Source organism: Pipistrellus hanaki (genome assembly GCF_964339955.1).
Source record: "Pipistrellus hanaki genome assembly, chromosome: 3".
Taxonomy (NCBI): domain Eukaryota; kingdom Metazoa; phylum Chordata; class Mammalia; order Chiroptera; family Vespertilionidae; genus Pipistrellus; species Pipistrellus hanaki.
The window spans coordinates 110,667,110-110,680,346 of NC_140505.1; the positions used below are offsets into that span (position 1 = coordinate 110,667,110).

At 33.1% G+C, this 13,237-nt stretch overlaps 1 protein-coding gene across 2 annotated transcripts in view; it reads left to right on the top strand.

Moving 5' to 3' along the window:
- Positions 1–13,237, top strand: part of EEA1 (early endosome antigen 1) — a 134,964-nt gene that overhangs the window by 100,307 nt on the left and 21,420 nt on the right. For both annotated transcript variants that reach the window (XM_084880321.1, XM_084880322.1), the window contains 4 exons: positions 1,325–1,464; positions 7,398–7,728; positions 9,532–9,633; positions 12,702–12,896. In XM_084880321.1, the coding sequence (XP_084736447.1) occupies positions 1,325–1,464; positions 7,398–7,728; positions 9,532–9,633; positions 12,702–12,896 (768 nt within the window). The remainder of the gene's footprint in view (positions 1–1,324; positions 1,465–7,397; positions 7,729–9,531; positions 9,634–12,701; positions 12,897–13,237) is intronic.

Sequence of the window (13,237 nt, forward strand, 5' to 3'; positions counted from 1 at the left end):
GTTAACTGTAAATACAGAAAATGTTATATATATAATTATATTAAATACTAGAGACCCGGAGGTGTGTCCCTCAGTCCAGCCTGTACCCATTCCAACTGGGACCCCTTGCAGGATATTTGACTGATTTTGACATTTAGGCCTGATTTTGACATCTCTATCACAATCCAGGACTGCTGGCTCCCAACCACTCACCTACCTGCCTGTCAGCCTGATTACCCCTAACCACTCCCTGCCAGCCTGATCAAAGACACTTAATATTCTCCTGCCAGCCGGAATGCCCCTAACTGTCCTCCCCTGTAGTCCTGATCACCTCCAATTACCTTTCCCTGCAGGCCTGGTCCCCCCAACTACCCTCCCCTGTAGGCCTGCTTCCACCCCCAACTACCCTCTCCTTCAGGCCTGGACCCCCAACTACCCTCCCCTGCAGTCCTGATCACCCACAACTGTCCTCCCTTGCAGGCCTGGTCCCTCCCAACTGCCCTCCTCTGCTGTCCTGATCACCCACAACTGCTCTCCCCTGCAGGCCATCTTGTGGTGGCCATCTTGTGTCCACATGGGAGCAGCCATCTTTGACCACATGGGAGGGGCCTTCTTGTTTGTTGGAATGATGGTCAATTTGCATGTTACTCTTTTATTAGATAGGATATATATTGTATGTTTATATTTAATATATGTATACTTATATTGGATATAAATACATATATTTAAATGTATTGATTTTAGAGATAAGGGATATATATATATATATATATATATATATATATATATATATATATATATATATATATATCATGGTGAGAAACACCCATCGGCTGTCTCCAGCACACCCCCTACTGGGGGATCAAGCCTGCCACCCAGGCATGTGCGCTGACTGGGAATTGAACCGGTGACATTTGGTGTATGGGATGATGTTCAACCAGCTGAGCCACGTTGACCAGGACAAGAATAATACATATATTTTAAGTAGGCCCATATGTGAACTTTTTATTTTTTCATACTTGAATTAACAATTTATACTCACTGTAAGTATAATTATTTTAAGTTTATTCTTTTATTCAGATAATTTTAAATAGTAAAAACTTAGTGACTATCATGTGTAAAGCCTGCTGCTAGCTCTTTTGGAGGATTTCAAGATAAATGGCCCCTTTTCTCAGTAATGGCTTCAGAATGTATTTTTTACTTAAATACATTCTGAAGCCATTACATTTTATGGCTATTTTTGTGTGTTATATCAATACCAATTTTAGTATAAAACAAAATCGTTATAAATATTTACAATAATTTTTGACATTAAAATGGTTACTATGTTATATTTTTTCCATAGAAACTAGAAGCTGATACTCTTGAAGTCAAAGTAAGCAAGGAGCAAGCTTTGCAGGATCTACAACAGCAAAGACAGCTGAACACAGATTTAGAGTTTAGAGTCACAGAATTGACTAAACAACTAGAAGTGGAGAAAGAAATGTAAGCTTAACTATTAAAGGAGGAATATTATAATCTAAGTATTATAATTTATAATCTAAATTTAATTTTAAATTCTTAAAATTTAATTTTGCTATCATGGTGCTTAAAGATTTAGTAAATGTTTCTCTGTATTGATTCTATAAACAGCTAATATTAATGTAAATGAAAAAATAAGGCCATCATTAATATGGTTAAATTTATCTTCACTAGTAAGGACTGAAAAGTTGAGTTATCTAGTCTTTTTTCAGCAGTAACGTGATACTCATTTTTCTGGGTTAAAGCAGTTATTTTGAGTTGTTCATCGATTTGCAAAACTTAATGTAAAATAACAAATAGAGTGGTGTTTAGATATAACCACCAAAGAGCAGTCAGGCTTTTGCTTTGAGGGGAATATATCTACTTTATTTGTAAGAAATAATCTTTTTTAGCTTTAAGATGCACTTTCACAAATTGTCTATATTTATGAGCACATTTTAAAACCTTCCTCCCCCCCCCCCCCCCCCAAGTAGCTTTGCTTTAGATCTTTTGGTTTTATCTTTCAGTGAATAGAACTTCTAGTTTTTGTTTAAATTCAATTTGTAATTTTTTTCTTTTATGTTTAGTGTTTTGCTTTTTTTTCTAAGAAATCTTAGCTATTCCCAGGGTTTATGAAGAATTGTCTTATATTTTCTTCTAGAAATATTTATAGTTTTGTTTTTTACACATAGGTCTAGGATTTACCTTGAACTTAATTTTGTGTGAGGTCTCAGGTAGAGGTCCAAGACCACCTTTTCCTACTAACATTAAGTTGTTATATTAACATTTGTTGAGAAAACATTTTCTCTCCTCTTGAGTGGTCTTTGTCGAAAGTGAGTTACCGAATATATGTAGGTCTGTTTCTGGACTCCATTCTGTGCCCATTGGTCTGTAGTCTATATCATATCCTGACACCAGAATGCTATGTTTTTTTGCAGCTTTCTGGTAGATCTTAATATTAGGTTGTATCAGTCCTCCAACTTAATTTTTTTCAAGATTGCCTTAACTCTTTTAAATCCATGCAGTAATATATAAAAAGAATGACAACTCTTCCATATAAATTTTAGTATTATATTGTTTATTTCTACAAATAAATTATTGGGTTTTGATTAGAATTGTAGTGAATCTGTAGTTCAGTTTGCAAGAATTTAACATTTGAACTTTATTGAGTCTTCTAATCCCTGAACCAGGTATATCTCTATTTAGGTCTTCTTTAATTTCTCTGAGCAACATTTTATTATTTTTAAAATAAGGATTTTGCATATTTTGTTAAATTTATTTCTAAATATTTTACATTTTTCAATGCTATTTTAAATGTAATTACTTTTTTAAATCAAATTATCTGATTGTGAATAGTGCAAAATACAATTGAATTTTATAGATTGACTTTCTATCCTTTAGCTTTGTTAAATCCAGTTTCATGTTTTAGTAATTGTTTTATATAAAATTTTCTAAGTAGACTATCTTGTTATCTGTGAATACAATGGTTTTACTTTATTTTTTCTTCAATCTGCAGGCCTTTTAAGTCTTTTACTTGATTTATTGCTGGCTGACACCTATAGTAAAATTATAAATATAAATAGTAATAGTGGACATATTTGCAATATTCCCAATCTTAGGTGGGAAAATTAAATAAACTACCTTCAATTTAGAGGATAGCTATAGGTTTTTCCTACATTCCTATATCAAATCAAGATAATTTTCTTCTATAAAGAAGGATTTTTAAAGATTTTTTTAATCAACTTCTCAGCATTTTTTATATGATCATATGTTTTTTCTCCTTTATTCTGTTATATGGTGAATTACATTAATTGATTTAAAAATTTTAAACCAACCTTGCTTTCCTGGGATAAATCCCACTTGACCATCTTGTTATTTTTTTATATATTGCTGTATTTAACTTGATATTATTTTATTTAGAATTTCACATGCATTCATGTAATGTTCTTTTAATGTCATTGTCAAAGTTTTGAAATAATGGTTATATTGTTCTTAAAAAAGGGAATTCTTCTGCTTTCTGAAAGAATTTGTATGAAGTGGATATTATTTGTTTCTTAATAGATAGACAAATTTTTTTATTTTCTAATGTATTTCTTGGATCTCTTTTGGTAAGTAATTCTTGTGCATTTTATCTGAACTTTATAATGCAGGGTGGGGCAAAAGTAGGTGCACCATTATATGTGAAACACAAGAGTTTATTCTTTTATTATTTATTAATTATTATGGTATTTTCCATACAAACAAATGTAAACCTACTTTTACTCCATCCTGTATTATTATTTTAAAATCTTGTAGGATCTGTAGTGATGTCTCATTATTCTTAATGTAATTTGTGTTCTCTTTTTTCTTGACCAATCTAAATAGAGATTTAGAAATTCTATTAAAAAATCTTTTATTTTTTATTTATTTTATTTAAAAAATATATATATTTTATTGATTTTGTACAGAGAGGAAGGGAGAGAGACAGAGAGTTAGAAACATCAATGAGAGAGAGTCATTGATCAGCTGCCTCTTGCACACCCCGTTCTGGGGATATGCCCACAACAAAGGTACATGCCCTTGACAGGAATCGAACCTGGGACCTTTCAGTCTCCAAGCCGACGCTCTATCCATTGAGCCAAATCGGTCTTGGCTTTTTAAAATATATTTTATTGATTTTATACAGAGAGGAAGGGAGAGAGATAGAGTTAGAAACATCGATGAGAGAGAGTCATTGATCAGCTGCCTCTTGCACACCCCCTACTGGGGATATGCCCGCAACCAAGGTACATGCCCTTGACCGGAATCGAACCCGGGTCCCTTCAGTTCCCAAGCCGATGCTCTATCCATTGAGCCAAACCGGTCCCTAAAAAATCTTTTAATTTATCCAAAACTAGTTTGGCTTAGTGGATAGAGCGTCAGCCTTCGGACTGAAAGGTCCCGGGTTCGATTCCGGTCAAGGGCATGTACCTTGGTTGTGGGCACATTCCCATTAGGGGGTGTGCAAGAGGCAGCTGATCGATGATTCTCTCTCATCGATGTTTCTAACTCTCTCTATCCCTCTCTCTTTCTCTCTGTAAAAAAAAAAAATCAATAAAATATATTAAAAAAATCTTTTAATTTGGTTTTCTTTGTCAGTTTGCTATTTCATTTATTTCTCTTCCTATTTTTTACCTTAGACTGGGTTTAGTGGTCTTCTCTTTATAGTTTCTTAATGTGAAAACTTCCTTGTGACTGTATACCTTTTATAGTGTTTTTTTCAGCTCCTCACTCCCTTTGCTTTTTGTCAATGATAACGTGTCAGATGACTATAGATGGTAGTTATATGTCTTATTCTAATAAAATCAGTATAGTATGAGTTTTTTAATAGGTGGAATAAATTATCTTGATAGAGTTTATCCTTTTTCTCATTTGCACTAAGTGCTCAATGGGTTCATGACAGAGTATAAAGGTGGTTACTATTTTTTTAACGGTCTTTAATTTAAAAGATATTGAGATCCTAAAATGTTAATTGATAAATGAAATTTCAAATGTCTTTGGCAGAGAGGGTATGTGTCTCTGGCTGGACACATGCCATAGCCATAAAAGCACTGAACTGAGACATCTTTCTTTAGTCCCAAGGTAGAGTTAGTCTCTTGCCTAGCTTGTCTTTGATGTTGATGGTTGGATTGGATATTTTTATGAGATCTTCAGTGGACACACAACTCACCAGATTTTTGATGGATAAAAACAGTTTCACCCCATTCATCTGAATCTCTTCATAAGAAGACTGTGAGCAGTCACACTTCAGTAGTCTTGGTCTTTCTCTTCAACTTACAGTGGACAAGTAGGCTACTGTGACTGAGTTGACAGACTTCATCTGTGTCGAAGGGATTAGGTTCCTTGACCTCAGTAGTAAAATTAGAGGCTGAGAGCCTGGGAAAAAGACCTTCTGAGAAATTAAATAAAACACATCAGAGTTAATATGTTGTTTTCTGAGTTCATGGTTTCATTCTTGTTTTGGAAGTGATAATGAAAATTTCTTGTTCTCATATCTAGTAAATTGGGTCCTGATAATTTAAATTTGAGGATATAGAGCTACATTTTGTGCCTCAAATGACATTTTTTCTCACTCTTAGCATCATAGTTTCCAATGCCTATGTATTTGGGGAGCACATCTGATCCTTTATGTCACCAACTGAATGGTTGGTTTATTACTTCTGAAACTCAGTTATCGATTCATGAAGATCACTTCTGGTTGGTTCTTGTTCTCTTTCCCAAGGCTCCTATAGACCTATGGTTCTTTTCATTTCTACTTGGCTTAATGGAAATAGGCCCATTTCCATTCTGTGTCTTATGCTCATGGTTAAGAACTCACTCAAAGGCTTCCATATCATATTGAGGTAGGAAAACATTTTAGTACTAAGGTTTTCCTTATATCTAGAGTGCTAGAAATGGAGGGCTGCATAAACATGTTTGGGATTTACCTAAACCTCACCCCTGATTGAGGGAGTACAGGGCTCTCCTTATCAAGGCCCAACAGTATCTAGGCATTAAACTCTTTCTCTTCAACTTACAGTGGACAATGTATTTTCATTATTGTAGAGTTTAATGTATTTTGTAATGTTATTTGTGATTTCTTTGATGCATGGGTGATTTAGAAATATATGTTGTTTATTTTACAGTTGTTTGGGGCTTTTATTGATATGTTATTGATTTCTAATATTCTGTAAAATTGAGACTTTTCAAACTGTCTTATGTATGACCCAGTTTATGGTTTGTCTTGTTTAATTTTTTTTATGTGTACATATGTGTACATATTCTATAAATATCAATTAGGTCAAGGTGGTTAATAATGTTCTAATCTTCTATGATATTACCAGTTTTTTCCTCTAGTTATTCTGTCACTTTCTGAGAAATATGTGGCTGCTATATCTTTTAACCTTTCTTCTCTATATTATTGAATTTATGTTTATAAAGTATTAATACATTGAAAATGCATTCAAGAAATATTAGTACTTTGCATCTGGTTTTATTTTCACTTTAAAAAATGCTTGATATTTAATATGTATTTTTGTTGCTATATATATATATATATATATATATATATATATATATATAGCAACAAAAATACATATTAAATATCAAGCATTTTCCTTGATATATATATATATATATATATATATATATATATATATATATATAGCAACAAAAATGCATATTAAATATCAAGCATTTTCCTTTATATATATATATATATATATATATATATATATATATATATATATAGCAACAAAAATACATATTAAATATCAAGCATTTTCCTTGATATATATATATATATAAAAAGCCTTTAGTTTAATTTTCTAAAGCTATATTTATATTTCCTCATTATTGTACTTTATTCAGGGATAGAAAACTTATGTTAAGGAACAAATGATAATAAATCTCTTGTATAATCTGCTAAACTTTAGGATGAACGTAAATCATTTGTCTTTCCTCTTTGAAATGAAATATTTCTTTTTTTAAGTTTATTTTTTTTCTGGGTTAATGTGTTTTATGTTTTCAAGGAAAGGCAGATTTCTCTATGTGCTTGGGAGATAACTCAATAAATAGGAAAGTTTCTGGCTATTATACACTAGAAGGTCTGTTATATGCAGTTTTAATTTTATTTTTGATCCATTGTTGTGGATAAGACTGAATGGTATTGGATGGTATTGAGTTATCAGGAGGCTTGGATGGTATTGAGTTATTTGACAAAAAAAAATCATCTGTTAAATGATCATGATATATGTTTTAAAGCATTTTTTAGTTACTATGTGATTTTATGACATTTAATTTTTTTAATTCTTAACTGTACAAGAAAATTTTAAAACTCAATAATAATTTATTAATTTGAATGTTACCTTAGGGATGGTAAATTATGAATCATTTAAAAAAATTGTTTCTTATCTATTTAGAGTATCCAGTACAAAGTTGGACCTAAAGAAAAAGTCTGAAGCCTTTGAATATGTTAATCAAACGCTTACCAAACAAGAGGAAGAAAAAACAATTCTTAAAAAAGAAATAGAAAATTTAAGTCAAGATGCAAAGATGCAGCACAAGGAATTGAATAACAAAGTTCAAACCGCAGTAGCAGAACTACAAAAAGTAAAGATGGAGAAAGAAGCTCTAGAGGCAGAACTTTCTGCAGCAAAAGAGAAATTATCAAAAGTTTCTGATTCTTTGAAGAACTCCAAAAGTGAATTTGAAAAAGAAAATCAGAAAGGAAAGGCTGCTATATTAGATTTGGTTAGTATTTACATTTGCTTTCTTAGGTAGAAGTGATTTTTTCCCCCAACTGAAATATACTGATTTTTCTACTTAACTCACTGTTGACATTTTATCCTATGTTTAAATGATTTAAATAATTCTTATCAGGAAAGGAATTGGGATTGCTTAACCTGAAGAAAAGATATTGGTATGTGCATATGTAATTTTTCAAAGACGGGGTTTCAGTTGAACACACAATCTTATTTTATTGCTAGTATGATACGAGTTTTGAGAGAGACTGAAGCAGGTTTGTCCTCAGAGACATTTCCACAGAAAATATAGCTACTATTTGAAACATTATTCACATCTCTGTGAAAGAAAAAAGACAAAAGACAAGAAAGAGTTTGACTCTTAATTCTGGTACTATAAACATTCATTGAGTACTAGAGGCCTGGTACACAAATACATGCATCAGTAGGGTTCCTTGGGCTGGCCTGCACCCTTTCGCAATCTGGGACTCCTTCGGGGATATTGGATAGCCGGTTTGGGCCCGCTCTCTGCAGGCCCAATCCAGAAAGGAGGGAGCCCAATCCCCGCAGGCCTGATCCAGACAGGAGGAAGCCTGAGCCTGTGTGTTAAGTGTCTGTCCTCTGGTGATCAGTGAACATTATAGCGACTGGTCGTTCGGTCAGCTGCTTAGGCTTTTATATATATAGATTCTAAAACTCTGGATAATACCATGTCTTGAAGATACCATAAAACCTACTTAAAATACAGAGAAAAAAAGTCTCAAGTCTTAGGAAATGCTTAAAGGGGAATGTATTCTCAGAAATATTTTAACCCAAAATAACACAGAAGAACAGTGTAAGTAATATCCTTTTGTTCTTTTTTAAATATATTTTATTGATTTTTATACAGAGAGGAAGGGAGAGAGATAGAGAGTTAGAAACATCGATGAGAGAGAGTCATCGATCAGCTGCCTCTTGCACACCCCCTACTGGGGATATGCCCGCAACCAAGGTACATGCCCTTGACCAGAATCGAACCCGGGGCCCTTCAGTCCCCAAGCTGACGCTCTATCCATTGAGCCAAACCGGTCCCGGCCTTTTGTTCTTTTTAAAAAAAAATTTTTTATTAAATAATCTGTGTACATATCTTACCATTGCCCCCCCCCCGCCCTCCCGCCATACATGCCCTCCCTCCCCAGAGTTTTGTGTCCATTGGTTGTACTTATATGCATGTATACAAGTCCTTCGGTTGATCTCTTATCTCCCCCAGATCTCCCTATCCCTCCCCGCTGTAATTTGACAGTCTGCTTGTTGCTTTACTGTCTCTATATCTATCCTTTTGTTCTTAAGAGTGAAAGTGTTTAGTAGTATAAAAATCATATGATACTGGTATGTTACTTTTATGTTTCTTTTTGTACTTTTTCCCTCTTAAATGTGATTATTTTTTATTTATTGTTTTAATAATTATTGTTAAATTTTTTTTGCTTTCACTTCTTGAAGTCCATTATTCTACTTTAAAAATTACATGACAAGTTAATTAATTATAATTAATTTTGTGTTATAAAAACATTCCAAAATATTGTCTATATGTTATTTAAAACATTTATTGAAACTGTTGATTGATGATAGAAACTTTTAGCCTTTTCCTGTCTTTCTACATTTATTGCTATATTTGCTTGTTTTTATAATTAAAATGGAAAATTCTATCCCATTTTAAACCACCAGTGATTCTAGTTTATTTCCTTGTGTGGATCTTAACTAAGTTTATAAAGCAAACTTCCTATATTTACTACAAATATTTTCTGCATAATGTAGTTTCCTTTTTTTTTTTTAGGAAAAAACTTGCAAAGAATTGAAGCATCAATTTCAAGTACAGATGGAAAGCACACTTAAGGATCAGAATGAACTGAAAAAGTCACTTGAAAAAGAGAAGGAGGTAAGATTTTCTTTTTTTCTTCTTTTTAAAATAAATTTTATTGATTTTTTACAGAGAGGAAGGGAAAGGGATAGAGAGCTAGAAACATCAATGAGAGAGAAACATTGATCAGCTGCCTCCTGCACACCCCCCACTGGGGATGTGCCCACAACCAAGGTACATGTCCTTGACCGGAATCGAACCTGGGACCCTTCAATCTGCAGGCTGATTCTCTCTCCACTGAGCCAAGCCGGTTTCGGCAAGATTTTCTTTTTATATAACATAAAATATGTAAAGCATAAAAGGCCTTTATGTTTAAAAATATTTTCACACTGATGCATAAATCAAAGGAAAGTTTATCTGAAATATATAAATCATATATATAGTTTAAAACTATAATTTATGTTCTACCTCTTACTAAAAAGATTTAAGCTACTTTGTAATAAAAGACCCAGAATTTAAAATTATAATTAAAGATGGAAAATTGAGTCAACTAACTAATAACTCAATAGTTAGTTGACTCAATTTGTGCATGGTAATTGGTTCTGTTGTGCATGGTAATTGGTTCTGTTGTCATTTGGCGTGAATTTTTGCAGCACATTTAATGCATGCCCGCCAATGTTTCAAGGTGTGCTAAGCCACATCTCAGCCACTCGTGGTGACTAGTTAGTTGAGTCAACTAACTATTGAGTTATTTTTGCAGTTATTAGGAATTAGTGTTGGAAAAAATCTTGACAGGCTTTCCACAGAGATGATTTTTTTAAGGGCTATTTATTTCATAGACATTTATATTGGTACATATGATATTGGTTGAATAACTATAGAGATTTTTTCTGTTGCTCTCTATCAAAAACAAACAAGCAAATGAGTAAATAAATGGTTATAATAGTTGTAATTCTCTGAGGACATACCTCTAGTAACTAGAATTCATGTATATAGTTTTCTAGTGATCAAAAAAACAGCAAAACCTACTCCTGACAAGTCTTAAATATGAAATTATGGTGGTTTAGTGCTCAAGATCTGAATCCAGATTGTCCAGAAATACTTACTGGCTATGCCACTAATTAGTTATTCTGTCTTGCTTTGTTTTAGGCAGGTTATTTAATTTTTCTGTGCTCCAGTTTCCACAGCAGTACAACAGGACTAATAATAAGAATCTATGACATAGGCCGAAACCGGTTTGGCTCAGCCGTAGAGCGTCGGTCTGCGGACTGAAGGGTCCCCGGTTCGATTCCGGTCAAGGGCATGTACATTGGTTGTGGGCACATCCCCGGTGGGGGGTGTGCAGGAGGCGGCTGGTCAATGTTTCTCTCTCATCAACGTTTCTGGCTCTCTGTCTCTCTCCTTTCCTCTCTGTAAAAAAATCAATAAAATATATTAAAAAAAAAAAAAGAATCTATGACATAGGAATATTGTGAGAAAGATATGGGTTAATATATTTTGAAGTGTTAAGAACACCAATTAGAATAAAATAAATACTTTAAGTTTTTTTTTAATTACTTTTATCACAACATAATCATCATTATTGTTATATTATCTGACCCCTATTTTACACAAAAATATTCCCTTTGCATTGGAAATAGCTAAAGCACCCATATGTAGTACTGAAACTTTTTAAAAAGTAACTTTGAATATGATCAAATGCTCAAGTTAGCTTCTTAATGAAATATACATAAAACATTAAAACATGACTTTGGCTGGAAATGTAGGAGATAGTGTTAATTCACTTTGGCCACAGAGGAACCTCAATGTGACTTCTATAAATGGTATCTAAATTTTGTACAGAAATATAGGCTAGTAGATTGTAAAAACGAAGTAGTAGCAAAATATGTCCCATTTCTCTAAATGAGGAAACTATTGTGTGGTATGTTTTAGTGTCATCAGATACTAAATGTATTTCCCAAAGCAATTTTAATTTTTGTCATAGTTAATATGAAGTTATTCTTTCTGATTAACCCTGGGCAGCAGGCTCAGTTAGAATTTTGAGAATACAGTAAACCCTTAATTTTGCAGACCTCCATTTAACAGACTTTGGATTTAATGAACAAAATTTCAGGTCCATATGTCATATGTGAAAATTAACACCCTATTAACTTTAAAATTCTTTTAATCAAAATTTGCTTTTAATTAAATTAACAGGTTATGTTTTGTTATGAATTCACTGTTAATTTTAACAAATTTTTGTGAATGGGCCATAGGTTGGAAAAAAAGCACTGTAGTAATTTCACTACCATAAATAAATATTACATATCTACAATTATAGTTTACATATTTAAATCTAAGAGTCACAATCTGTAAACACTGTTTGGTGAATGATTAACACATGATCACATTGCATTGTGCATGGTAATTGGTTCTGTTGTCATTTGGCGTGAATTTTTGCAGCACATTTAATGCATGCCCGCCAATGTTTCAAGGTGTGCTAAGCCACATCTCAGCCACTCGTGGTGACTAGTGATTGCATAGTATAAATTTAGTATATTCAGTATCAGTATAAATTTAAAATTACAGTAATACATATAGAAAACTTTTCTGTGAAATTAAACTTTTCATACATACTTAATTTTAATCACACAAACGTGTCTACATAAGTAAAAACAGATTAATTTGTCAATTTTTTAACGTACACATTAGGAAAAACTACTTTATTATATAATAGATTTTTCAGCTTTAATTGACACCCCTTTGCCCAAATTGGCCTGTTATATCAAGGTTTTTTTGTGTTCTAGAAAAACAATAGACATTCTAGCAATCTAAAGATTGATGTTGATATTCTTATTTTCTGTGACACAAGGTAATACTTGTATGTTCATTTACAAGCTCTATGCAAATACATAAATTATAAATTTAAAAGGAAGTTAGGGTTAAACAAATATTAAAGATTAATCCAGTGTATCATCTAATAGTGAATAGTTCGGTTATGAAAGCTCCATGAAGATAAGGATTTTTGTTTTGTTTTTTGGTTCACTACTGATTACCTGTGGCTAATAGGCTCAGTAGTTTCTCTCTAGAATAGTGGTTGGCAAGTAGTAGTCAGTAAATGTGTTTTGATGAATAGATGAATGCAAATGGATTTTCTATTCTTATAGACTTCTCATCAGTTGAAGTTGGAACTCAGTTCAATGCAGGGACAAGTCATACAGGCCCAGGATAATTTAAAACAAAAGGAAAAAGAAGAACAGCAACTCCAGGGGAACATAAATGAGCTAAAGCTATTGACTGAACAGAGGAAAAAGCAAATTGAAGCACTTCAAGGAGAAGTTAAAATTGCTATCTCACAGAAGGTAATGATATATTTGTTTACTTTTTCTGGAAGAAAAACTATAATTAAGATAATATGATAACTAACACATGAATTACAAAGAAGAATATGTATATACTAGAATCCCGGTGCATGAAATTCATGCATGGGGGTGGGGGTGGGGGTGGCTGTCCCTCACCCTGCCTACACCCTCTCCAATCTGGAACACCTTGAGGGATGTCTGACCGCCCGTTTAGGCCCGATCGAACATTCCTCTCACAATCCAGGAATGCTGGCTCCCAACCACTCATCTGCCTCTGCCTGCCAGCCTGATCACCCCCTAACCACTCCCCTGCCACCCTGATCAATACCTAACCGCTCCCC